This window comes from Paralichthys olivaceus, chromosome 8, assembly GCF_024713975.1.
Source record: "Paralichthys olivaceus isolate ysfri-2021 chromosome 8, ASM2471397v2, whole genome shotgun sequence".
Lineage (NCBI taxonomy): Eukaryota > Metazoa > Chordata > Actinopteri > Pleuronectiformes > Paralichthyidae > Paralichthys > Paralichthys olivaceus.
This window is the reverse complement of record NC_091100.1, coordinates 7,691,331-7,718,171: the sequence shown is the minus strand read 5'-3', so window position 1 is coordinate 7,718,171 and position 26,841 is coordinate 7,691,331. Positions and strand designations below refer to the sequence as shown.

The 26,841-nt window shown below is 42.1% G+C and overlaps 1 protein-coding gene across 4 annotated transcripts in view; it reads left to right on the top strand.

Moving 5' to 3' along the window:
- The first annotated feature begins 528 nt into the window (after positions 1-528).
- The window catches only part of hhip (hedgehog interacting protein), a 30,248-nt gene continuing 3,935 nt past the window's right edge, over positions 529-26,841 (top strand). For 2 of the 4 annotated variants that reach the window (XM_020101324.2, XM_020101323.2), the window contains exons 1-11: positions 529-956; positions 4,678-4,870; positions 9,162-9,306; positions 10,389-10,590; positions 16,266-16,417; positions 17,578-17,751; positions 17,878-18,021; positions 18,238-18,356; positions 19,527-19,650; positions 20,024-20,166; positions 21,235-21,316. In XM_020101324.2, coding sequence (XP_019956883.1) covers positions 672-956; positions 4,678-4,870; positions 9,162-9,306; positions 10,389-10,590; positions 16,266-16,417; positions 17,578-17,751; positions 17,878-18,021; positions 18,238-18,356; positions 19,527-19,650; positions 20,024-20,166; positions 21,235-21,316 — 1,763 coding nt within the window. In that variant the 5' untranslated portion in view covers positions 529-671. Of the gene's footprint in view, positions 957-1,437; positions 1,551-4,677; positions 4,871-9,161; positions 9,307-10,388; positions 10,591-16,265; positions 16,418-17,577; positions 17,752-17,877; positions 18,022-18,237; positions 18,357-19,526; positions 19,651-20,023; positions 20,167-21,234; positions 21,317-26,841 lie in introns of those variants that run through there. The other 2 variants (XM_069529423.1, XM_020101325.2) reach the window with 1 other exon arrangement.

The window sequence follows — 26,841 nt, the reverse complement described above, 5'->3', positions numbered from 1 at the left end:
CTGCCAGGTAACCGCTTCACCTCGACGTGGACGCGGGGCCGCGACCGCCGCATGCGCGCACCCGCGAGGCCCTACGTCACCGCGCTCGCTCCTCTTCTCGCGCGCTGGTTAAAAAGAAGGAGGCACGAGCACGGGGAAACATGTGAGCGCTCTGAGGACTTTAGTGACACACAACTTTTATTTTTCTTACGTGCGTGTGTTTTTTTTTCGTTTTGCACCAAACCGCCGCGCTGCGCTCATGAGGAATTACATCTGACAGGAACCACACGGCTTCTCTTTGCAGAACACGCTGTTTTTCTTGGGGGGGTTTGACTTCTTCTTTTTTTTCTGCGTCCATCAGGATAAATTGTGTCATTGTTTTGCTTTTATTTTGTGCTTTTAATTTGTCGAGTTGTGCTTCAGAAGCACAAGCAACACTTATTTATTTTTTAGTGATTTATCCACCGCAGAGAATCCAATTTCGGACACCTGCTCATTTTGTTATTTCCTTAGTAATTGGCTCGTGCAGCTCGGAGAACTGTAACCCAGATTTAAACTTTATATATATATATATATCAATATATATTAATTACATAGCAGGTTAAGCTCACGCTTTTGGAGGGAGGTGTGGATTTTGTTTTATTTTTTTATTTTTTTGGGTTGATTTTATGATTTTTCTTTTTATATAAACTATGAAGCATTTGCAATTCGTGCTCGTCCTGGCCATCGCGGTCAACGTGTGGGAATGTGGGGACGCAAAATTCGGCGAGAGGGGAGAGATCAGCCCGAGGAGGAGACGGTGTTACGACGGAAGCTCGCCCAAGCGGCTGAAGAAGAGGGAGAGGAAGGTGTTGCTTGACGGCAGCGGCAGCGGCGGCGGCAGCAGCGGAGAAGTTTGTCACAGGTTGTACCCACGAGTGTCCTGCTGTCCCACCAGGAGAGCCGCGTACCAGATCCTGCACCGCAGGGATGCCCGGGTAGGTCCACGTCCACCCCGTTGCATTATTCCTCCAGAGTGGAAGCTGCTGGGGGGCTTTTACTTTTTACTGCCCCCAAACGCCTCATGTGGTGCGTTTACAGCCCCTCGTGTATTGTCACGCTGCCTCTTGGTGAAGCTGTATTTTGGGGATGGTCGGGGGTGGGGGGGGGGTGATCGCCCTGGGCCGTGTTGCCTTTGATTGTCCCGGTGAAAAGTCTTATTTTTAAGTTCCACAGGGACTTAGAGGTGATCACACATGCGGGATAAATGTGAAATCCCCATTTGTGACATACAGGTTCATCCACGTTGATGTTTTTCGTGCCTTATAAAATGTTCCATTCTTTTTCCCCAGTGGATTTTATCCATAGAGCTTGACTATTAATTGTTAAAAAAATAAATTTTTCCTAATTTTGTACATATATATATTTAGTTGTTCCGGTGTCTTTAAACACAATCTTGGTGCAACTCTAATTCAGCGTGTCCAATGCGCTACGGCGTTACCATGGTAATCACTCACCGATTTACGTAGCTTCACTCCGCTACAACTGTCAGGAGAAACGGCTGCTAGCTAATGTGTTGGCCCGTTTCAAAGGTAGGAAACCCGGCTGTGCTTCTTGTTTCACCCCCCGAGTGTTTCTCCGGAGCTGGGGGCTGACAGCGTTTACGTTGTCGGTGGTTTGTCGGTGGTTAACGAACAGGAGTTTTGTTTTGTTAGACGCGTTAAAGCGGAAATGCTCGACCAAATGTTAGCTAGCGACTTGTTAGCCTCGCTTCTTCACCTGGCCCCCTTCACCGTGATAGCATCTGCACAAGTGTTAACAAATGTCGTGTAAAAACCTCTGCTTGGTTTCCGTGGGAGGAAAAGCTGAAACAACTGTAGTCGCCAACTTTTGTAGCGGATTCCGTTGGATCCTCACCGGGCCATTCTCATGTAAACCACCCCTCGAATCATTCAGTGGCTGGGTGGTATCTCACTTTGTGTTGCGACAAAAAGACATATTGCATCATTTAATTTGCTCAAGTCATGCAAATAAAAAACGGAGGGGAGGGTGGGAGAGAGGAGAGAGGAGTGAATAGGACAAACTCGACTTCTCCTCCTCCCCACTACACTGCCCACACACGGAGCCCTTTCTGATTATGGCAAAAGAATAACAACAACACCATTGTGTTAGTTGGTTTCGCTAATGGGAGAAGCTGGAGAACATCACTCTCCCCCAGTCATCGGCCCTGTCCAAGTGTTAATGTCTTTGAGAGGGTGTGTGTGTGTCCCTCACTATATCCTCCTGCCAACTAACTTACACCTATTCCCCTGAGGACAAGTGCTTTGTTAAAGCTTAGTGTTGCCCCCCCCCCAGTCTCTCTGACCATATGAGGTCTGCAGAGCATCACAGATTTCTCGCAAATTAAAGACAAGTGATTTTTACCAAGTGTGGCATTCTGTATTAATTTGTTTGTTCTGGCAATTTGGCAAAATCGGTTATGCAGATGCTATCTAAGAAAGATGTAATCGTGTTGTTCTTCCATATGAAGTGCAATGAAGCAAATGTAATGAACTGACATTTAAATTTATCTTATGCCATTTAGGCTCCATGTTTCCGTTCTTGACACGCTTTAGTGTGTCCTCAGCAAAAGTGCAACAGCTGAGCCCCATTGCCATTTTCCTCCCTGCTTTTGAGGAACACGCTCGCCGAGATTCAGCAAAAGACAACAAACAAAGGTCTACTTGTTCCTGGTTTGGATGATGGCAACATTGGAGCCTGTCCCAGCAACATATGGACACAGGGCATGGCTGAGAGAACACAAATGCTACTCTCCGCAGACCTTGTGCCAGCCCATGGCACACGGAATCAATGGGCAATTTAGAGCAGGAGGGCAGGCATGCCCACAACACTACATGGCATGAGTGTCGATGGCAGGGAGACTGAGGAACACAGCACACACACAGGGTCAACGCCAGAGCTGGGAGCTCCCCTTTTTTGTCAACAGTTTGATGAAATGTAGAGCAAAAATATGATTCAATTTGCAGTTTATTTTGGAACCTCAGATATGCTTATTTGTCTCTCTTCAGTTTGTTCTTCCTACTCTGCCTTTTGTGATGAAGGATTTGATTTACACTGGTATGTCAGTATATTTTCAGGTTGACCCTTAGGGTTTTTTAGCCAGAGGTTTCTGCCACCTGTTGGGTAAACACAGCTCTGTACAACTTAAACAGAAACTCTTTCCCGCAGTTGCAGTTTGTTCTGCAATCAGAGTGAAGTGTAAGGCGTCCATATGTTGGCCTTGGGTCCGCTGGTGTAATTGACTTCGACAGACTGCTAATTTGTTGATACCAGAGTGGGAATGATGTGTCTGTCTATCTCTAAATTGGTGTTTACACATGGACCTCACACAGAGCCAAAGCACTACCAGCCTGCCTGCCTGCCTGCCTGCCTGACTGACTGCCCAAGCAGCACGGCTCTTGACCTAAAACAGATTACATTGTGTTATATTACAGCTAATTTGTTATGTAAATAATTCTGCTAATTTCTTTCGGATTAACTCTTTGTGTACCTTTGCGTAATGACCCTAAGTCAGCCTTTGAGGCTCCTATTTGCCTTCATTCATTTCATGCCCTGAGTTCTGTCAGACATGGGAGTCGAAAATTTGACTTTTACTGTTTGTGAACTTAGGTGAGTAGGCAGCGAAAGAGCGAGTGAGATTTCTCCGTCTGTTTCTCCAAACACACAGAGTGTTCCAACCTCTGTGTTTATAAACTGATATCAGATGATATAGCAGTGGATGTTGCAGATCTGATATTATAGGGCGATATTATGTTGTGTGCATTTAGAGTTCCTCTGCAATGTGAATTGTGGTGCATTGAGGCTGATAATGTAGAGGTGCTGCAGACTTTCTTTCTCTGCAAATGACCATCTTCCTTTTATTTCTTCATTCTACTGATGATGCAATGAAAAATAACTTTGCTGTCTGAACAAACTGTTCAGCACAACACCAGAACATACAGTAATTCTCCAAACTTGACTGCTTGCTAAGATAATGAAGAATATAAACAAACTCCATGATAACGTACAACGTGACGTGTGAAGTAATGCTTTGGGCAGCAGGAAGCAGCAACAACTGGTTGCTTCACACCTTGTTGCCAGCCAGAGACTGTCTCACTCTGCATGTGACATATGGGAGCAGGGTGTTGTAAACATACAGTTGCTATCTGAACGTGCTGTTGTATCTCAAGAGTAATTCTGTTGGTTAGAAATCCCTGATCCCTGTCTGTGTGGTACCTGGGGGCGGGATTGGCTAATTTGTTAAATGGAAAAATCTGGCAAGGGGTGGAAACTGCTAAGGCATCTGTTTTTTATTGTCACTACAATCTAAACATTTAATTAAAGCCGTTAATGTTACACATTGCATGGCGCTTCTATATATACACATTGACAAAGTCAATTACAAACTTTTACTTGCCCATAAAAGTTCATTTGGGCTCACTGGGATCAGTTGTTTTAGTTCTGTAAATCTTAAACAGCCTCTCAAGTCATCTGGATTTTCTGATAATGAACATTTGAAAATGCACTCTGCGATCTGAACTTACCTTGCCACATAGTGTAATGTTAATGATGTCAATATTTCCAAATGTTGGCTTGACCCGCTAATGTGAATTCAGAGGTAAAAGTTAACAGCCCATAATTTTAATCATGCATTTGCCCTTGTTTGCGTGTGGTCTCCAGATTTTCTCCACCAACAACACAGAATGTGGACGTCTCCTGGAGGAGATAAAGTGCGCTCGCTGCTCCCCCAATGCCCAGGTGTTGTTCCATTCCTCGGACATGGATAAGATGCCACACAGGGAGCCAGACCTGCCACGGCTATGCCATGACTTCTGCCGCGAGTTCTACTACACCTGCAGGGGGCACATACCAGGTAATTACACAGATAATAACGATTGTGAATGTGACTTTAATTACAGCTCCTGTGCGGTTACCTGGCGATACACAAGCAAATACATACACATAAATACAGGATGTGAAAGCAAGCATACGTTATACATGCTCTCTTCAGTTCCTCCTACATTTAAAACGAAACGGACACTTCTGATTAGGTTAAATTAAAATTCACATCAGGCCTCATTTCTTATAGAGACTCAGCCTGCACATGTATAAGTGGCAGATTTCTGGACATATGCAAGAAATGGTGCGTCAGTAGTCTGGTCTGTGAATATTTATTTATCCAACTCTTACCTCATCTGACCTCACCTCCATTTGTTGCTGAGCTTGTCTCACCCGTTTGCTTGCTCGCTGCCTTGCTCTTTGCTTTACTGTTGCACTCTAATGCATCAGTAAAATTACTTGCCACACTCTGCCTATGCAGACAAAAAAAACAGTATGCTGATCCAGCATCTTTGATTCAGCAAATAGCAGAGTGAGATTTGTTCTTTTCTTATTATGCAGTATTCCATCTTGATGTGTTTATGACATTATGTGCAGAAACATTTGTTCTTGTTTCTGTTGGGTTTGTTTAGATTATGGAAATCTAATTTTTGTTGCATAAACTTGCCATGATTATATTCTTTAAATAGCGTCTGCATATTTGAGGCATTTCTTTACATTTGTATAGAAAATGTTCAATTTCAAAGGTGGACGTGAGAATAAAATTCCACTCTGCCAAAGTCCAGTATGACCAGTGTACCAGACAACTTGACTGGAATATTTTATGAACTGTTCCTCTGCAGACTCAACTCCTGGACTTGATTCTGTATTTGGGATGCATACTCACCCTCGCTGCGGTCCAGACATGACTACCTAACATTCACCTTCCTCAGACATAAACCGTCACTTAAAAACATGTGTCTCGTGCTCTTAGGTCACCACTATGTTTTCATTTCAGAATTAAAATCACATTAATTTAAATATTTGTGGAAATTTGCTTTGCTGGGGCACTGTTGTCTCTGACTAGGGCTCTAATAAGACATGACATATTCACAGAAGAGTAAGAAAGAAAATCATTGATGCAACCGTTTTCCTTGTGGATATGTTTCTGTTAAATGATAGGAGCCCTTCTGCCTCCTGAAAGCATCTGGTCTTCAGAAGAATTTCCTTTGAAGGGTTGCAAGATCACTAGTACCTGTGCATACCAAACATGATCAAACACTTTTTGAGTGTCTCTTCTCCTCCAGCCAAGTCTTCTTCCAATCTCTGTCGCCACAAGCTGATTAGATCTGCCGAGATCTGCAAACAGAGAACAGTTTCAAACACACTTGTCTGCAACCCACCCACATGGTGCGCTGAAGCGCAAGTCAAATTTCAAACACATACATTCCAATCCAAGTCCATCCAAGTCTGCGTCTAATGGCCTGCCGCCATATTGCGTACACTTGCTCTACGCTGAGGGTGGCGGTGCTGGTCCCGCAGAGCCCAGAAAAGAGGGAAGAAGAAGACGTGTCTGGAATGACACTACTTTCTCATAATCTGACAGACATATGGGCTCAGAGAATCAAACCAAAAAAGCTCAAGAGAGGAATCCATGAGAAGGATCCCCCTCCCTCTGTTTGCTGTTGTGCTCCTCCCCGCACACACACCCCCCCCTCAGCCCTCCACAGATCAGCATATGTGGTGACGAATGACACATTTATTTTTCTACAAAGGTTGTGTGTATGTAAAACTGCTGAAGTGCATCAAGATGTCAAGTACTTAGGGTGGGCCACCCAGGTTGCCTTGGAAGATAACCAGATGGAAGTATAACTTCAGCGCTGGGGAGCCAGGAATATGGAGAGAGTTCTGTCTCTCTTTCTCTCTCTCTCTCTCTACACCTCCCTTTCTATCCTCTTCTACTCTCTCTCTTTTTTTTGCATATCTTTTGTTCTTCATGCACTTTCATTCTTTTTTATTCTCCTTTCCATTTGCATATCTGAATAAACAGAATTGTTTTTAACAGTTAATGAAAACATTTTTAAAACTGTGGATCTGGATCTTATCATGTGGAGCAGTAACATTGAATGTGACCACAGACATGAGCCATTATGACATGTCCTTAACTTTTGTGATTCAAAGCCGCAGGCCACAGGTTTTAAAGTGAAACAGTAGCCTTTACAGCATCCATAACTGTCATCCCGCTCCCGTGAAACTTCCGCCGGGCCCTTGATTAGGCCATGTGCTTAGCACCTATTTCTCCATAAAGACATTTACTGCCTTGACTCTCACTTCTCTCCTTGAGGCCCCCCACCTTCCCTGCACTCCCTTTTTTCCTCAATCTTCCTCCCCTCTTCACTCACCCCCGGCCACCCTGCACCAGAGGTCCCCAACCAGCATGGTTAAGATAACTTCAGACACAAGAGGGTGGGTGGTAAAGCCAGGGACGTGTGTGTTTCTGTGTGTGTTTGATCTCCATGTTGTGTTTAGATGTTTGAGGGGATATCCTATCACCTCCAGTATTTGGTGCGGTCAGCCCTTGTGGTCGGTGTGTGGCAGGAGAGGGAGATGAAAGTAGGCACAGGGAGAGCCCTGTTTGTGTTTTTATCACTGGTGTATTTGCTCTCCTCTGTCCTCCGAGGGACCGACTAAAGGAAACAATATTGTCAGGATTGTTTTTAGGTCACAGAGGGCCTCTGAGAACCTCTGCACACTTTGCTTTTTGCCGGGAATAATGTTGTGACTGCACTGGCTGGAGGTGTAGCCGTGTATGACTCTCATGTTTATGCAGATTACTTTTTGCCTTGGCAATGAAACATTTTGAATAAACTAACAGGCCAACGGGAAATGAGGAATGATGTGATGGCACTTTTACCTTGAATTCACATGCTGAATTAGTAAAACACAACCAGTCAGTATTTGGACACACCGTGCCTTTGTTTGGCAGCAAAAACAAAGAATATCTTTCACCCTAAAAACACTTTTGTTTATTCAGAATTACATGCCATATTTAACAGGTTGATTACTTCATTTCCCATGCTGTGCCCATGTGTTGCTCAGTAATGCAAAACAGTCAGAGGTGCGTGAAATGGTCGCATATCAAGTACAGTTCTGGATGTCGAAGGATTGAGGAAATAAGGAAAAGGGTTTTAGCTCCAATTAGTTGAATAAACTCAGTTTTATAAAGCAAAACTATCATCCACTATCAATAACAACAGTGGGGTGAACTTTTGACATGTGACACAGTGTATACCACTGATTGTGTTGTTTTAAATGTTGTCTTAAAATACTTATTACCGTCATTTTACATTGTGTGAAATAAATCTCAGTCTCAGTTGAAGTGTTTTTCATTTGCCTCTCTCGTTCTGAATGTAGTTTTGTTTTTGTTGATAATTTGATTGAGGGCGTGTTCGGGGTGTGTTCTGGCTGTGGGAGCAGAACTTTCTGACCAGCTGAATTAGGGAATGTGACTTTACTAGCTGAAAGGTCAGGCCTTTGTTGATTTGGGTTGTTCACAACAACAGGAACATTCAAACAAGGGGTGGCGCCTTGGTAGATAAAACCAGGAGGCAGGACATAACGTATAAAATCCATCTCTTAAAGTCACTGCAACTTGTTTGAGCTTTTATTGCCAAAAGCTCTCGAATCTTATTCTTTCCAAGTTGACATCTTTGTCAGTGTCATCTACCTGTATGGACCCTCTTTTTCATCCTGAGATATATGTATTCTTTCAGGTTGGCATCCATAGTGTCTTACAAACGTATCATCACTCCAATTTGCATATTGTGAAAGTTCTAGAAAAAGTCCAAATCAACTGACTCAGACATTTGTATTCTCACTGCCAAGGTGCTTTTCTTTCGGATTTCAATGAAAGTGGAGCTCAGTTTTTTTCTCAGAGAAATTCAACTAGAATTGAGAATGCTTTTTCAATTTCGCTCTCTGGTGAAGGCATAGTTCACCGTCTAAAATGTGTGATGCATTTGGTTTGGCCCACTTTCTCTTCACTTGTTCATTTCAGCCCAGTCTAGCCAGAATTTGGTTTGGCTCGTCGAGCCCAACTTCAGCCCTCCCCAACACACAAACACATCACATCCTTTCTCTCTTCCTCTGTCTCGCGTTTACTCTTTCGTTCTCTCTCATACTCATGCAAGCACACAGATACAATGCAGACACGATATACAACATAACGTACCATTAAAAACATTAGGAGAGCATTCATTAGATTTTCTGTGGCTCTGTTGTCCCAGTTTGAGGTCATGTAACCATGCAGAATCTACAGTAAGCCTTTGTCTGTTTCTGTTTGCTAGAACTGTTTCAAGCCGATGTGGATGAGTTCTGCCAATACTATGGGAGGAGAGATGCCAGTCTATGCTTTCCAGATTTTCAACGAAAGCAACCACAAGGGCAAGATTCCAACTACTTGGGAGACGAGAAACTAGAAGATATCAGCAGGTTTGTGGTTTTATTCCTTTCGCAGATTGAGTTGAAAGTTCAAATTCTTGATGTTCAGCCCTGATTTTTATGTTTTTGTAGCAACAGGCGCAGCCTCTGTCACATGTTTTGGGTTCAGTGGTCGATTATGAAGTGGGTCCATACTTTGCGTCAGAATTACTCGTCTAATCCTAAAGTTTGTCTTGACTGCCTTTGTTCAGCTTTGCTCACATAATGAAAATGCTTATCCTGCATCATTTAGTTTGCCTTCCTCTCTGCAAAGGTCTGTACATCACAGACGGCTCTGCCCTTTTGTCCCGGGGGGTAGGGTGGGTGTGGGGATGGGGCTGTCTTTTATCTCTGAGGCAAGAAGACCAAACAGCAGAATTTGCACCTGAATAGCTACAACCAACATTCAGTTAAATAACTTCTAATAGTTGTGGGTTCATTTGTTGCTTTTGCACCTTATACTCTGAGGCTACATCCACACAACTAACTTAAAATGCATCACTGGTTGTATGTTTATCCCTGTCGTCCACACTATTCTAGAGTTTTTGAGCAACTAAAATGGAAATGTTTGGAAATGCCTCTGTCCTGCTTTACTTCAGAAACTCCAGGGCTGCATTGTAGCATGGACGGCAGTAAGATAGAGATAAAGTTGTTTGGAAATGATGGCACTGTCACCCATATTCGCATTCTGCGTTGACGCTACAGTTCCACCTCGAGGTTAGACCAAAAAATCCAAATCCTTACTTTTTACTATTGTTCTTGTTCATAGTATTTTCTGTAACTGGCAACCACCTGCAGAATAGATAATCTGCTTCCTGTTTACACAGGCACGCACATGCCCAGTGTGTGTATCCCTGTTAACTTGGGTGCAGAGCTTAAATGTTCATGTGCTCTTTGCGCAGCACATAGAGGGAGTGTTAATGCACTTTTTGGTTTTATTAGATTTCTGTCAAAAGAAAATTATTATGAATGCCATGAAAAAATCCAAGTTAAACATATAGCCAGTTCTTTTTTCGGCTTCCTTCAAATACAGCTTCACCCTTGTCTTCTCCGCCAATCAGTCTCTGATCTTCTGTATCTTTCTTGTTACCCAGGAAACACAAACACAACTGCTACTGTGCCCAGGAGGTGTTGAGCGGTCTGCGGCAGCCGGTGTCCGTGGTGCACTGTGGGGACGGATCTCAGCGACTCTTTGTCCTGGAGAGGGAGGGAACTGTCAGGATACTCAACCATGACCTTGAGCTAATCAAAGAGCCCTTCCTGGACCTCCACAAGCTGGTGCAGAACGGTCTGAAGGTAGGACTGAGGCTGCCTTTAATCCTGTTAACAGTAGTGAAGGAATGACAGTTGTAATATGATAATATGGATGTGAATTGAGCACAGATGTAAACAAAAAAAGAGAAAATGGAAGGAATCTGGCTGATGGGAGTATGAAATATTTTTGTGAAACATTTCTAAAGTAGGGAAGTAATTTTGTAGCGCCTCAAACCTCGTCTTTACAGCGCGACTGTTTGCACCTATGTAAACGTGTGAGGCACATTTCCAGCCAAGAAAATCCCTTAAAAGCGGTGCCTGCTCACTATTAGCATTCAATTATGTAATTGCACCAAACAAGCAGCCATTCATCAAATCTGAATGCAGCTAATCATTATGCTATTATCTGCTAATTAACTGTATGTACAGCACACATTGTGCTCACTGCTTATTTTCTGCTAACTATCACAAGCTGGGTTAACGGCTTTCTTAATCTCTCCCATATTGTTCCTAAAGCTTTCTAATATCGATGGTGACTTACTTAATACTTTAATTAGTTGTGCCTAACTCAATACCCTGGAATGACAGTTTCTTGGGTTTGAATCACAACATTTTGAAGTGACTCAAGTGATTCACTTTTTGTCAGGTTTTTGCGATTATGCTCTCTCTTGCTGTTAATATGAGGGGTCAGTAATTTGCATAGATATACATGCATTTCTGAGAGGAGATAGCATCGTTGATGTAGCATTTTCCTCATTTGGTTTTGCACCTTATCTTAGAAAAATAAGATGATATCAAGAAATACATCCGTTCTTATTTATACAGTATCTTTTAAGCTTTTTGGATTTTTGGATTACACATTATGTGTGTTTAACAAATGATGTGCTATGGTGTGGCTTTTGCTCTTATCTTAATATTTCCTTTATGACATTGGAAGTAGTGGAAGACTTTGCAATATGGAGTTATATACTGTAACTCCATAACATCTCTCTGGATATCTCACTTGCAAAGACAGTGGAACCTCTGCTGTAATTTGAACTGATATTTTATTTATTTTTTTAATCCAAAATCACAACTGAATCTCAGATTTAGAATTTTGAAAATTGTTCACTAATTGTTTTGATTGCACATGGAGATGGGGAAGCTGGGACGTTTAGGAGGCACACTTCCAGACAGGAAGTTTATCCATCACGCATGCCTCCTGCTCCTCCACTGACAAGATCCTTTGCTTACAAGAAGTCAAACAGAGCACAGCATTTGAGTATGCAGCTGCTCCTCGCAGGATGCTGCTCTCCCTACTCTGTTCAGCTTTCTTATCATCATTCAATCCAATAGGGTTTTGGATAAAAACGTCACGACAATTAGACGTGGCTCAATCCCCCGCAGGCCCCAGGAGTCCTATTCTGAGATGTTGGCTGCCAGAACGGGCTCCCAGCCACACGGGGTAGACGGAACCAGGGGAGGGCTGAGGTGTTTACTGGCAGCATCAACAGGATGGAGCTGCCTTTATACAGAGAGAGGAACCCAGGCACCCAGGAGACAGGGCAGATAACAGGTCTATCATCGGCCCCATGCACATGCTTTGATTGTAATGTTCTGTGTTTCCTCCTGCTCTTCTGTCCCCCCTCCTTCCACGGATTCCCCCGGTGCCAATTAAGCTGAACTGCACAGAAACAATGCTGTGCTGCGGTGTTGTGGGCTCCAAACTGCGCTGTGGGTGTTCTCCTGAAATTCAATCTCAGTACTCCAGTCCCCACCACACCACTACCACCACCACACACGCACACAGTCACAATTCATACACATATCTATCTATATTATTTCAGTATTTTTCACACCATTCACACTCCACTTGTCACAATCTCCTTAGGTACATGTTTTGTTTGAGAGATAAGCTTCCAACATACAAGATTTATATAAAGATGTAAATTACAAACATTTGAACATAAACACAACACACCTTACCTTTCTCTTACCCTCTATATTCTGTGGCATATAGTGTTTTTTGTAAACTTTGAAACTAAGCTGCATCCTCTGCTGACGTTATCCTGCACTATACAGTTTCAGTAAAGACGCTCAAGGGTCGTATGTGTGACAGTGACAGTGGCATTTATAAATGAAGACATCTGGAAGCACTAACATGTATTAGCCTGTGTAACAGTAGTGAGTGGGGGGGGGCTCCAAAAAATAGCAACTGTTAAAAGAAATAACTCAAAGCATGTTATTCTCTCAGTCTGCTGCTCTGCAATGTCAGTGTCATCAGGGAGTCCGGGCTGCTCCCATCCAGACTAAAAATAAGTAGCCTTACTCATCTTCACTATTTACTCTGCAGAGAAGCTGGGGTGGGGTCACACTCATGTTGATCTCATCATTATCTTCAGACAGTGGGATGTCTACTCACGACATCTGAAGTGCTTACTGACACTTTACATCTCTCCAAGAACTTTCTATGCCTCAGATTAAGGGTGTTAGATAAGTAGGTACCGATGATAACCATGCAATTAAAAAAATTCTTGAATTGATATCATACAGATCAATTCAGATAATATGGTGTAAATAATCGATAATAATGACTGACTAATTTATGTCTCTCCACTGTGATGCTCTAACCATCTGGCTCACACAGTAACATAAAAGACATTAGTTTTTTTTATTGCATTTTGAGTGTAATCAATTAGCCAAAAAGGAGACACAGCAAACAAAAGAAAGTTTATGATCAATGTGATTGATAGCATCTTCATTTCTACACATACTTTACAGATATTGCAATAATATTCATATTGTGAATCGATCAGTTCAGACAATGGATCATATCACATTATTATTGGTTAGAGCAATTTTGTATTATTTGTACCCCTTTGTATTTGCAGTAGGTTTTATGTATTAACAGGGGGAGGGGTCTCAAAGGACGTTTAATTGTGAGAGCGTACATGCTTCAGGTGAAGGGCGTAGACATTGTTGTGCTCCAATCAACTCGTGTGGAATGTCTTTTGATGGAGTCATGCCCACGAGCCATGAGCGAGGAAGGATCAAAAGGTTCAGGGTAACAATGCATGGGCCAACACATGCGGCGACACCAAGACTCAAAGACAACTGCCCCCGCGGAATTGGAAATCACAGCGTTGTTGTGTGTCGCCGCCTCAGCCACTCACACAGGGTCAGCATTTCATGTAAAGCACCGTGAGATGTGAGATAACAACAGCTCCTCATCCCCGCAACCTCACTCTCCCAGCTTTCTCTGTGGAGTGACGCCAACACTTTGACAGTGCCAAAGCCGGAGCCCCACAGAGAGCAGAATTGGAGGGAAAAGAGGAATGCAGAGGCAGGTGTTTGTGAAAAATGAAGAGATAATACCCCATGAGAGATTCAATCAGAAAACCCTTGCCCAGTTGTGGGAGAATGATAGTGGTCATAAAAAAATATGTTTTTAGGGGGAAATGGAGGGGATGTTATTTACAACTCAGCAGAGTGACCTGTATAGTTTGATAAAGGTTTGAATATGGCAGGCACTATAACCAGAAACATGTATATATAAAGCCCACATATAAGTCTGAGAGATATGAGATGAAGCTTAAATATAGCAGCCATCTTCTAAATTTTCCCTCATCTTCATGCTTATATACTGTTCATAAAAATATATTTAATGATGCAAATATGATGCATATGTTGTACTTATCTAACTGCATCCTTTAAATTAATTTCTCAACTGACAATCTGAGAAACCTGTACTTTGTGCATTCTCTAAACAAGCTTGTTTATTAGTCTCTGGGCTGTGCCAAGCTAATCTTACCTACTGCAGCTTTGGCAGCAGTTTTACCATAATCAGTTTGGCACTTTGTCTTTTTTAATCAGGGTATCTCCTTGGATTAGCTCTGCAGTGTAAAGCTCTCGGATGCAGCGTTTGTTTCTGATGGTGCCAGCTCTGCTGTTTGCATTCTCCTGAAGGAGCTGGTCATTAGCAAGAGAGCTAATATTTCAGCCCATTTAACTGCGTGTATCCTGGTGGTCCCCCCTTTGGCTCTGCATCTAAGCCTCTTTGGATTTGTGGTTTTTGACCCATTCCCTGTGGTGACTTTATTTTGGGGATGTGGGTCACTGCATTCCCTTGATTCCAACATGTGGATCCAGCATTTTGCAGGTGAGGTGAAGGATTTCTCTTTCCATGATGAAAGTTCCCATTCACCTTTGCTCCCAACTAACGTGCAGCTGGATAATATTCTGCATTCACTCCCACATAACTCCTTTTTTTATTTGACTTCAATGATCTGACATTAAGTAGCGCTCATAAATTCTCTGCCTTTTGGGGTGGAGATTTATTTGTCAACTTTCACAACATTTCATTTTAAAGTCAGATTTATTGAACCCCTGTGGCTTATCATGTGGGCCCCTGTTGTTGCTCATTGGTACTTCCAGTGCATTCCTTTGCAAAGAGTCATCTCTTTTGCATTCGCATGTGGCCTGTGTCACTGCTGTGTTTGACAGGGCCGGGGCTAATGCAGCCCAAGCAGAACTGCAAGATCCAGTGCACGATGTATGTTGCTTGCCCTGTGATGTGGACGACACCTATCCGCCGCCTGCCACTCTATTTCAGACCAAGAGTTGTTCTAGAAAGCTGAGTCATTTGACGAGATGTGTCCCAAGTAATATAACTTATCTGCATGATGCTCACTTTTGTTGTTTTACTACTTTGTGAAAGTAAAAAAGAATCAAGTGTATTTGGAAGAACACACTTGCATACAGGAACCACTTTCTAAACATTCTTCACACCTGAACCTGGCATTCGATTTATTATTTGTCAAGAATAAATAGTGAGGCAGCGTACAACATAAATAAAGGGCCGGCATGGTGCGCTTGCCTAGGGAATGAAATGCAATAGCTGATTATTACAGCTAACTATGATAGGAGGACCACCAGGGTGGTGACAAGTGATGAAGCTGCCTCCGGGGTGAGACAAAGGTTTACATATTACACAAGCAATTTAGATGTTTTCTAAACATGTTGCCAAGACAGTGGGAGTTGGCAGCTTCTTCCTTGTTTAGGTTTTCTTTTTTCCTCTTTTACTCCATTCCCCCACCCCCACCCAAGCCTCCAATTTTGCATGGATTTTGTGTAAACCGGGAAAGAGCGAGGGGACAGGGGAGCAAAAAGCATGGACTGAAGTACTCTGCACTTTTGTGCTCTCTATGAACTGTGAGTGAGCTAATAAATTCTTTCAGCCACTCAGCGTAGCATTCACGGATATCCCCCAAAGATTACACACACAAATCACTGCACAATGGAGGCCACCGGGAGGGCTTGGGCGTCACAGGGGCCCCCGACCCTGAGGACAAGCGCACATAACCAGGCAGGAGGGAAGATGGTTTGTAGAGGAGGTGCAGCTCTACCCAGAGTCAAATGCTTTTAAATGGTTGGTAATGGTATATTCAAGGAGGCTGGTGAAGGTGTGAAGTGAAACAGGCGATGGTAGAAAAAGAAAGAATGAGAGAATAGCAGGGGTGTGAAAGGGAATGTGATGGATAAATAAAAAAAGGGATTAGAGAGGTTGAAGAATTAAAGTGGGTAGGGGGGTGGTGGGTGTGTAAGGGATTGCATGTAGTGGTCTTGGTGATGATGAAGATGGCCGAGGGGGGCGATTCCAACCCCACACACAGGCGAGCAGAAGCCGAGGAGGGACATAATTAACTCCTGGATCTTTTGTGTTTCTCATCTGACTGCAGGGCGGAGATGAAAGGGGCCTGCTAAGCCTGGTATTCCACCCCAATTACAAGAAGAATGGCAAGCTCTACGTCTCCTACACCACCAACCAAGAGCGCTGGGCCATTGGACCACACGACCACATTCTCCGTGTGGTTGAATACACCGTTTCAAGGTAATGGGAGAAGTGTGTGTGTGTGTGTGTGTGTGTGTGTGTGTGTGTGTGTGTGTGTGTGTGTGTGTGTCTGTGTCTGTGTCTAAATGTCTGAAAGGGCACATAAACTTCCACTGCCAGCACGTTTTCATTTATCGTCTCATTCCTGAATAGTGAAATGTTCAAAAAGGTAAAAACTCATGCAAGTGAGATACATCTCTCTGATCACATAATCCTAGAGGGATTGACATTATTGACTATTTAAACTAACAACATTCATTAGATGCAGATTTTACCAGGAACCAGGTTCATCCCAGAAAATATAAAAGCTTCAGCGGCACACAGAGTAATTTTTTCTAAAAATGCAATGAAAACAATTTTCGTCTTATGGGGATTTAGAATGTAGGTCAAACGTCCCAGCGAGCTGACTCTCACAGTTGTGCTGAATACGTGATTGCCGTTCATTTGCAACACACAGCCTGATGACAGCAGTATTTTGCCTTTTGCTGTCTTGATGCTTCACACACCCTTCACAATGACCTGTGATTAAGAAAACAATCTTTTCCCACGAACGTGTTTAAGTGTTGAATTTTAATTTGCATAATCACAATTGTATGTTTGACTTAATTATCTAATCTTAAATTATAGTCTTGGCATGCAGTCTTTGTGACTGCAGTCCATAATTTGAGGTTCCAATAGAGAAATGACAGTTAAAGTATTTGATGGTAGTTAAATATATTTTTTTTTCCTTTGGCAAACAGCTTTTTAAAAATTACAGGAGTAACCAAAATAACACATCATGTAATATTTGCTGCTGATATCGTGAAGCCAGATCTACACATTGCACCAGGAATTGTGCAACATTTTGAAACCTCTTCAGAGTTTCACCCACACACACTTTTCCTTAATGAGGTATCACATTAGATTCAGACTAAATGTCTCTCATTTAATGTTGGATATTCCTTCGGCGTGTCATGTCAGCCTTTTCCCACCAACACAATTATTTGAGTATTTTAAGTATGTGCTCATGTGAGAAAACATGTCTAGTCCTACATAGTTCAAACCATCACATTTCTTCAGGGACCTTTCTCCCAATGGAGCGGCAGTTTTGGGCTCACTGTCACATGCTACATAGCAACCATAATTTTCTTAGCGTGATGACAGTGGTTTTTTTTTCTCAGGAAAAACCCAAACCAAGTGGACACCAGGACAGTCCGGGTGCTAATGGAAGTAGCAGAGCTGCATAGGAAGCACCTAGGGGGCCAACTGCTGTTTGGCCCTGATGGTCTCTTGCACATCATCCTGGGAGATGGCATGATCACCCTGGATGACATGGAGGAAATGGATGGACTAAGGTGAGATTCCATATCAAACAATTATGTATGAATTCTGGAGTGTTTTTTTTAATCCCAAAATTGAATTATTTTCTAGCTCGTACCATCGTGAAGGTTTTTTTTCTTTGTTTGTGTGTTTGAATACAGTGATTTCACAGGGTCCGTCCTCAGGGTAGATGTGGACACAGACTGTTGTACGTCACCGTATTCAATACCGAGGAACAACCCATACTTCAACAGCACCAACCAGCCACCTGAAATCTTTGCCCATGGATTACATGACCCAGGCAGGTGAGTGATGCCAAACTTGAAGACTTAAACAGATGTTCCTGGGGAAAAAAGATGCACTCTTCAAAACTCAGCTACAACAACTGATTCAAACGTTTGCCTTTTTTTGTCAATTGAAAAATCAGTCGCTGGAAAGAATTTCATAACTCACTTATGTAAATGTCATACTTAGTTAGTTGATGTTGTCCCTGTAGTAATATCTAATGTGTTGTACTGCAGGTGTGCAGTGGATCGTCTTCAGACAGACAACGGCAGTCTCCTAATCCTCTGTACAGATGCCAGTGGCAAAAACACAACATCAGGAAGAATACTGGAGATTACTAAGGGGAAAGATTATGGTGAGTTATAATTGTATTGACAAGTTTGGAAAGAGTGAATTATGTTTGCATTGTTAATACAATTCATGATAAAAACATCTGAGTGCAATCTTCTGAGTTTTGTTTGCCGGTATTACATCTTGAGAAAGAAATGGTGATCTATTAACCTCTTGGGTAACTTTTTGCATTTATTCTGCTAAAATTGACATGTCTTTACAAATGTCTCTCGTTTTGTGAGAACATGGTGTTTTGGCAGCGAGTTCACAAAATGCACTGGGTTGAGTGCAGAGACAGTAAAGTTTAAATGTGAAAATGATGTGATCTAGTACAATTCCCCCCTTGTGGAGATCAGATTTGCCAAGAGAATGTGAGGATTTGTCCACAAGTAAGATTTAAATCTGTCTACAACAGTCACTGTCTAGATGATGGTTTCCCATTGTTGAAAACACAGCTGAGAGGGGCCCAATTCTTCCCACATTGAGAAAATAATCAATAACACCAGTGCCTTGACAATGCCTCGCCTATAAAGAAAACAAATTGCTGCGATTTGTTCCAAATTACACTGGGTTGATTAGTTATCTTTTCTAAAATGAGAGTTGATTTGGCAACAGAAACGAATCTCTCACTCCCATTCAATGTGCTGGTTCTTGTCACAGACCACCTCTCACTTGGCAACGTCCTTGATTTAGCCATTCACCCAAACTCCAAAGTGATTTCAGTTGAAGAATGAGAACACCAAGCCTTGGATCATAAAGTTTTAAAAGCAGCGAAACTCCATTCATATTTCCCCCTGCCAAGACTATTGTAATAAAAAAAATGTGCCACGTGGCCTCAACATCACGCTTGTGAGTTCCTGTGCCATTAAAAACAAGATTTACACTTTTTTCTTTGTTCTCGCAGAAGTGAGTGTCTCTAATAAGAACCACACGACCATTATGTTGAACTTTTATTAATTTTTTAGGTTCCCACAGAAACACAACTACATTTGCTCTAGACATGAATTGTTAAAAGCATTTACGTAAATAAGTCATAATCATAATATTATGATTTTGCTTGATGAATATTGTAATAAATACATTCTGTCTCAGTGAGATGGAATATTCTATGATAAGTCTGGTGATGTGTGCACTCACAACAAGCAGAGGGATAATAAGAAGCAGCTAATCAAACCTTTACATCCTTGTCCCTCAGAAAATGAGCCCTCTGTCTATGACCTGCAGTCCAGTGGGGGGGCGTCACCTGTGGGAGGCTTCATCTACAGAGGCTGCCAGTCAAGGAGACTGTACGGCAGTTATGTGTTTGGAGATAAAAATGGGTAAGAACAGGGTTGACTATTGAATCAGCACTGATTCAAAATGTAACTGATGTTGTATGTTGTGAAATCTTCCGAGACCTCAATGTGTACTTGATGTGTACTTCCCCTCCCACTCCGAAAATTGTGTCCTTTGCTCCAGCGTTATGTTTGTTTTGAAACTGAAGGCAGAGGTCTTAAATAACACCATGTAAGAGATTAGGTGGAAAAGAAAGATGGGACAATGAACTATCTTACGAAAAGTAAAAAGTTGCTGTTGTTTCCAGATCTTAACTCAAAGAGAATTTTGCCTGTCATTTACAGGACATATGATACAGTATGTGCACATGAGATTTACTGACATCACAATGGCTCTGTGTGTTTTGTTTTCCCACAGTAACTTGCGGATCCTCCAGAAGTCTATGTCAACATCAGCAAGTGGTGAACAGTGGCAGGAAAAAGCTTTGTGTCTGGGCTCAGCTGGCTCCTGTGGCTCAATGCTTGTGGGACACATCTTGGGTTTCGGAGAGGACGAACAGGGTCAGTGTGGCAATGATAAGAAATTTACACAGTTACTCCAATTTTTAGTTTTCACTCTCTTCCTGAAATCTCAATCTTTCCCTTTTTGACTTCAAATGACAAAACAGTGGACATCAAAACTTTTCGAGGTGGTAATTTAATATGTATGTGATAGAAACATGATTGTAGATCTAAGAAAATTGAACAGACATTCAGAACAACACAGAGACCAGTACCTGATTGACCTTTGTCGCACCTCCAACAGGTTATTAAATAGTATAAACTTCCTTAGGGATTAATTGTCATTTCCATAAGATAGCAATAATACTGCAAAGACCAACTTCTTGTATTGGGCCACCTACAAGGCAGTGTTTTGCAGGGGAGGAGAGATGTGTTACTGTTTACCTGGAGGCTGCAGCAATAAGATAAGATAGGGTGAGCTGAGGTGAGCGGGTTAATATGATACACAACATTTTGTCAGTTTGACCCCCACCAGACACTGACAGAATTATTAACTGTCAGCCCTGGTGTTTCTGATTACAATGAACACATGATGTGGATCACTGACAAAGCCATCAGAAATGTTTAATCACAGTGTCTGCCACGTCTTGGAGTTATTATTTTTTATTATTATTCCTGCAATTGATCATTATTTGCGACTGGTGCAAGAATCGTGGAGGGGGTGGGAAGGAGTGTGTCCCAAAGTACGGGCCCCACAGACACATGCTTACAATTTGTCCTCTTAAGGAATTTTCTCGCAGGCTTGTTACTCATTAAATTATCTGCCTGGTTCCCAGTCATGAGTATCCAATTGTCCCATTAAACTCTTTCTTCAAGTCCTTTGGCAAGTGCGGCATTGCAGAAGCTTTAGCTCGGTCGCTTCTTACGGTTCTCCTCACATCTTTGTATCCTGAGCCCTGTCTTTTTTTCTCATTCTCACACATTAACTAAATTGATGTTGAAGTGTTATTGCACTTATTTGTGACCTTAAGCATGAAGTTAATCACCAGGAATTATTTGTCTCGTTATAAAGAATGCTATGCAAATCTTGCAGAGGGATTTTGTGACCCGTCTGTTATTCTTTCTCAGGTGAAGTCTACATACTGGCAAGCAGTAAAAGCATGGCACAGTCACATAGTGGGAAACTCTACAAGCTAGTGGATCCCAAAAGGTACAGTAAAATAAATACAACTTTGTGTTGTTTTTCTTCTTAAGTATGTAAAAGTTCTCAAATCTCTTTGTCTTTCCAAGTCAACATATTTGTCTGCATTTTCTTTGTGTATGACATCTCTTTTTCATCCTATTATATTTGTATTATTGTTTTTGTTTTCCTTTGTTATTGCTTCCGTTGTTATCCACACGCCCACGCACTTGCAGTGAATCCTCTAGATAATTATGAGCTTTTACTATGGAACTGGCTGGAGAAACTCTGGAGAATGTCTGCAGCAACTGACTAGGACATTTGTGTTCTCGCATAAAGCCCCTCTGGATAATTTCAGGAGACAATCCAGAGTTCAGTGCTGGTCTGAAAGCAGCTATACAGTATACAAAGATCTGACAATCAAGGAGCCCTGGATCCATCATTAATAACTTTTCAGAACAGTAACATATTTTCTTTCTGGATTTTATCCTGAAGTCTTCGCTGCTCACACATGACCCCTCCCCACACATTTAACATATCACTGTGACCAGAACCTCTCTGCCCTTTAACAAGTCATCACATCGCCACCTGCTTTGGCCAAAACAAATGCTGCTAATGTTCATTTTGGTAACTTTTGGCTGCTGGTTATTTTCAGAGCATTCGACAGCAGGGTTTATTCTGCTGAGAGTAAGGGAAATACAAAGGCACCTGTTGTCAAGCAAAGAGACCTCCACCTTAAGCACATGTCGAAACATATGCACATGTTCATACTTATAATGCAGTGCACATTTTATTCGTCATCGTGTGAATGGTGTTCAACAACGCTGCAGTTAGTCTCTGAGTGGTGCAATCCAGACCATTTCCGTGCAGTCTAATGCTTAATTAGTTGATGTTAAACAACTGGAATGTGTGCAGGAGGATTCAAATGTGTGTGTCTGTGTCATAATACATACCATATGCGCCACAGTTATAGAAACCCTTCCCATAATGATGGATCTATAAACTGTTTGTGCAAAACCAAGTACATGCAAAAAACATTTGTCACTTAAGACCTGAAATATGCAGACGGGGCATGAATTCATCCCACATGACACAGGAGGGATGTATAAGCTTTTCTTTTTGATAAATGACTTTGGCAATAAAGAAATCACTGCAAACATAAGCAGACTTTGTAATTGAAACCAATCGCTTCTTAGATTTAATGCTCCACCCCCCCATATTCATATCTTCTGATCAGAATTATGGTAGGAAGTTGACAGAGTGAGATCCCGCAGGGTTAGGACCATCTGCTCAGGTCATTGTGTGGGTCATGCCCAACTTTGAACTCAATAGATGTACAGGAAAAGTCCCAAATGAATAATATATCTTCAGGCACGATCAGATTTTATTGAGAGAGGCAGATAATGAAAGAGAAACAGACTCAGAGAGAGCGAATTTGCATACCTCTGAATAATAATAAAAACAAATCCACAACTGATTATTCCTGGGTGACGACAGTGCCACCCAGGCATTAACACAATTAATTACACCACAGATGTTTCAAAGGGGCCCTGGTGGCTCACTCCAAATTTATGTTTTCTGGCATGGCTGTTGGATGCATTTCTCCTGAAGAACAATTCTTTCCACCATCAGCTGGACTTGTTTAGTCTGTGTGGACCCTGTGGTGTTGGATTCTTGACTCCTAATACATTCTGGCTTCGTTATTAGGATCTTGTTACAGGGAGGACGGAGAGGGGGTGACAGGGGAGAGTAAATGGGGTAGCTAACGTGTCTGACCTCAGCACGTTATCAAGTCTGGTGGTCCTCCCCTTCTTATTCTTCCATACTGCCGAGACATCTGGACCCTACAGCTTTCTCAGAAAGAAGTTTGTTTTAGAGTATGGTGGTTTTTGTGGTCAAGTATAGCATCGAGCGCTGTGTTTTGATCAACTGTGTTTGGGAACATAGAAGAGGAACTGTGGGGGAGAGCGGTAGAGGCTAACAGGGAAACATCAGCCATAAAATCCTTCAGCAGTGTTTGTGTAAACATGTCCTGACCAGATGACTTCATTTCTAGGTATTTGTTTGTCAGTTGGAGTACCCCTCCAATAATAAATAGGCCACCATGCATTTTGAAACATGCTGAATGTGTGTGGTGTGAGGGCGTAGGAGCAAAAAGAGAAAGCGAGACAGTGTGTGGTACAGCAGTGGGATAGAAATATCTCAACTCATATTACATCTATATGATGAACTGAAGATGTGTTTAAAGGTTCAGACTAAGGTTGAAAAGTTTAAGTTCTCAATCATTTCAAATCTTAAGAGTGACTGTCTTATTGAATGCAAAAGAAATTTGTTTAAAGTACATAAAACATAAAAAATCATTAAAAAAATCAAAATAATCTTAATATTATACGTGTAAAATATGTAAATATGTAGATTGTGCTTGTTTTGTTTCCCCTTCTTCCTTCATGAGCCCTCAACAGTAATTGAACGAAGCAGTAGCCCTCAAACTGAGTAAAAATCCAGCTTGATTGCTCAAATATTGCAGGCAGGTATTCATTGGCAAGTTTGGCCGCTATTCATTCCCACTGAGTCTGCATTTACTAACATAATTATTTATACAGTGAGAGCATTATATTTATGCCAGGAACAAATAATGCAAGAAAGATTCTTTTCTTTTTGAGAGAAGAAACATACTAACAAACAATGACATGATGATGCAGCACAAGACAGGGATTTGTTTCAGTCCCTCTGTGGATAAATAATACACCATGGGAGCCATGTAATAAAGTTACATGTTTATAAAATAAGTCTAAAGGCACATGTTGCCCTCCATCCATGCATGGACAGAATCTGTCTTGCGCTGAGTGTTAGTCCTTGGCAGTAGCTTTATGTATAGAGCCAAACCTCCGGCTGATTTCTGGTGTGAAATGCAATTTGCTTTTCTGTTTGTTACAGCTCTTCTCAACAGAAGAGAAGCTGTATCATGACAGACTTTTCACACGTTCAGGTTTCGTCAGCTGCAAGCTGGACCTATTGAATTACAGCGAGCTGAGACCTTAATAAGACTCTGAACTTCATATAAGGTCCTGGGACCTTTTTTTTTATGAACTGCATTAGCCTTGGAAGTCACAAGTCATTGGAGCTGCAGGAAAAGGAGACTGCGGGTGCTCACTTGTGGATATATTTATCTGTATGTGTGCCTCTCTGTGTCTTACTGTGTGGGTGGTGGGTACACGCGAACATGCACATCTGTGAGCGTGTGGTATGTTAGCTCCCAGCACGCCGCAGGAAAAAAAAAGAAGCCTTTTCTTTATTTTCCTATCCCTCCTAAATCTTCCTACATCTCTGCTGTGGTCCTCCCCTTGACAAAGCTGCTTGCCAGTCCCACTGAATAGCCCTGGCTCCTACAATACACAGTAAATTTCTTGCACAATTAAAACAGGGAATGAAGCTACAAAAGAAGCCCCCAAACAATGGAGTCAGATGACAAAACAGCAAAAGAGACCACACTGGGCCGTTTGATTAAGCCATTGTTAGTGTGCACAATGTACACCACTCCACAGCCCTTTTCTCACATATACCTCGTGTCAATCAAATAGCCCCTGTGAGCCAACAAGCTAAACACACACACACACACACACACACACACACACAGAGACAAACATAATAATCAAACAATCAGGAACAAATTTGAGGTAGAGTATCCACACTGCTCTGACGGCACAGACCTGAATGGATGTGTTAAGATCTGTTAATGTTTAGCTGATGTCAGGACAGAATGATGTTCTTAACACGCAGCAGTCTTCCTATTTCTCTGTCTCAGGTTTGCAGTCATTCCTGAACTCACATGCTTTACTTGCTTTACGCTTCATTTTCATTTGAACTATCTCTTGATTTGCACTGTATTTATCAGACATTTTCTCGTCATCGTCATCTCGCTCTCTGTGAGTGTAACTTCCTCGTGTGTGAGCACTGTCGCCCTTCTCCCACTCCCTTGCTCTCACACATACACCACCCCTCCCAAAGTTGATGAATTCCCACAGTGGCTGTTGACCCAGCTGCCTTTGTCAAGTGGCGCTACCAGCAGGTGCTGTTTTCACAGCCACCCTGGCAGTCGTACAAACTGTTTAGTAGCACTGCTGACCCCTGCCTACTATTAACAGTGTTAGCTACAGACCCCCCCAATCCTCCAGGGACTCTTACTCTTTCTCTCTCTCCCTCTCTTTCTGTTTGCTTCCCTCCTTCGCTCTTTTTTAACTACATGCAGCCTGGAACAACAAAAGCCAGTGTGGATGGAGTCTGGAGTTGGGTGCTGATGGGAGCATGGGAATCGACACCCCCCACACCACCCACACCACCCACCCTCCATCCTCCAAAATTAAAGCAACTTAAACGCACACAGTCACAGTATTGTCACTGCCATCAGTCAGTGTGTCTGTCAGAACCCTCGCAACACATTTATCAAACTGGGAAGTGAACACTCATGCAGTTAAATAAATGCAGTCGTCATTACACGTTGTAGTTACTCTCATTGACAGATTCTTAACTGGAAGCTGGAATCTGAATCTTTCCACATAGTCAAATCTGTACAGTAGGTAGAACACAGATAATATGTACTGTACTTGTAAAGGTCAGAACAGGTGAGACCGAGAGAAGAGTGATTTCACACTCACGTAATACAGCTCATGAAAGACATCGCTGATTTCAGCCCTGGTTGGAGAATGTAACCTCCACCTGGTTTTGGTTTCTCCTACTGATTGACCATTTGTTCTGCAAAGGGGAGCATTGAGGCCCGTACTCCCATGGACTAAGCATTACGTACATACAGTAATTAACCTCACTGCCTCTCAGTCATCATACCAGTATCAGTCTACAGGACTCCACTCTGTGCCTGTGTGAAAGATTTTGTGTTCAGCAAATGCCTCATTGGCCTTTTATGTCAGTACAACAAATTATTTCGCTATACAAATCTATATTTCTTCTCTCTCTTCCGCAAACACACAACCAGACAAATGTGTGTGTGGCCGATGGGCAACAGGCGGTAACAAATGCTTCACATTTGAACTTGATTACGCACCCGCAGTATTATTTCCAGATTTGTAGAGCGTGATATGAAATGATTCTGTTTCAGCCCATTTGCTGCCGTGCGTGTCTGCATGTTTGTCTTAATATGGAAAGATCACAATATGTCTCTGTGGTGTTCAGACTTTACGCACATGGACTGGAGATGTGTGTGAGTCTGCATTTTCCAAATCATGTTTATATCTGTGGGAGCCCTGTGTTAACCTTATGCTGTGTTTTGTTCTTCAAGTAGGGTGAAATTAGGAAAGCATGAGTGAAAAGTGAAAATAGATTCACAATTGAAATGCTATGAATTTACCACATCTTGGAAGAAAATCTACACTTTATAAAGATATAAGCACATCTTAACTTGCTGCAAAGATTTAAAAACGTATGTCTAAGTATTATTTGTCATTCAAAATAAATCCCACTCATAATATTTAAAAATAACACATACATTCTGAAAAAATTGCTGCTGATATGAATCCTTGCATATCATCTGAGATTTTACC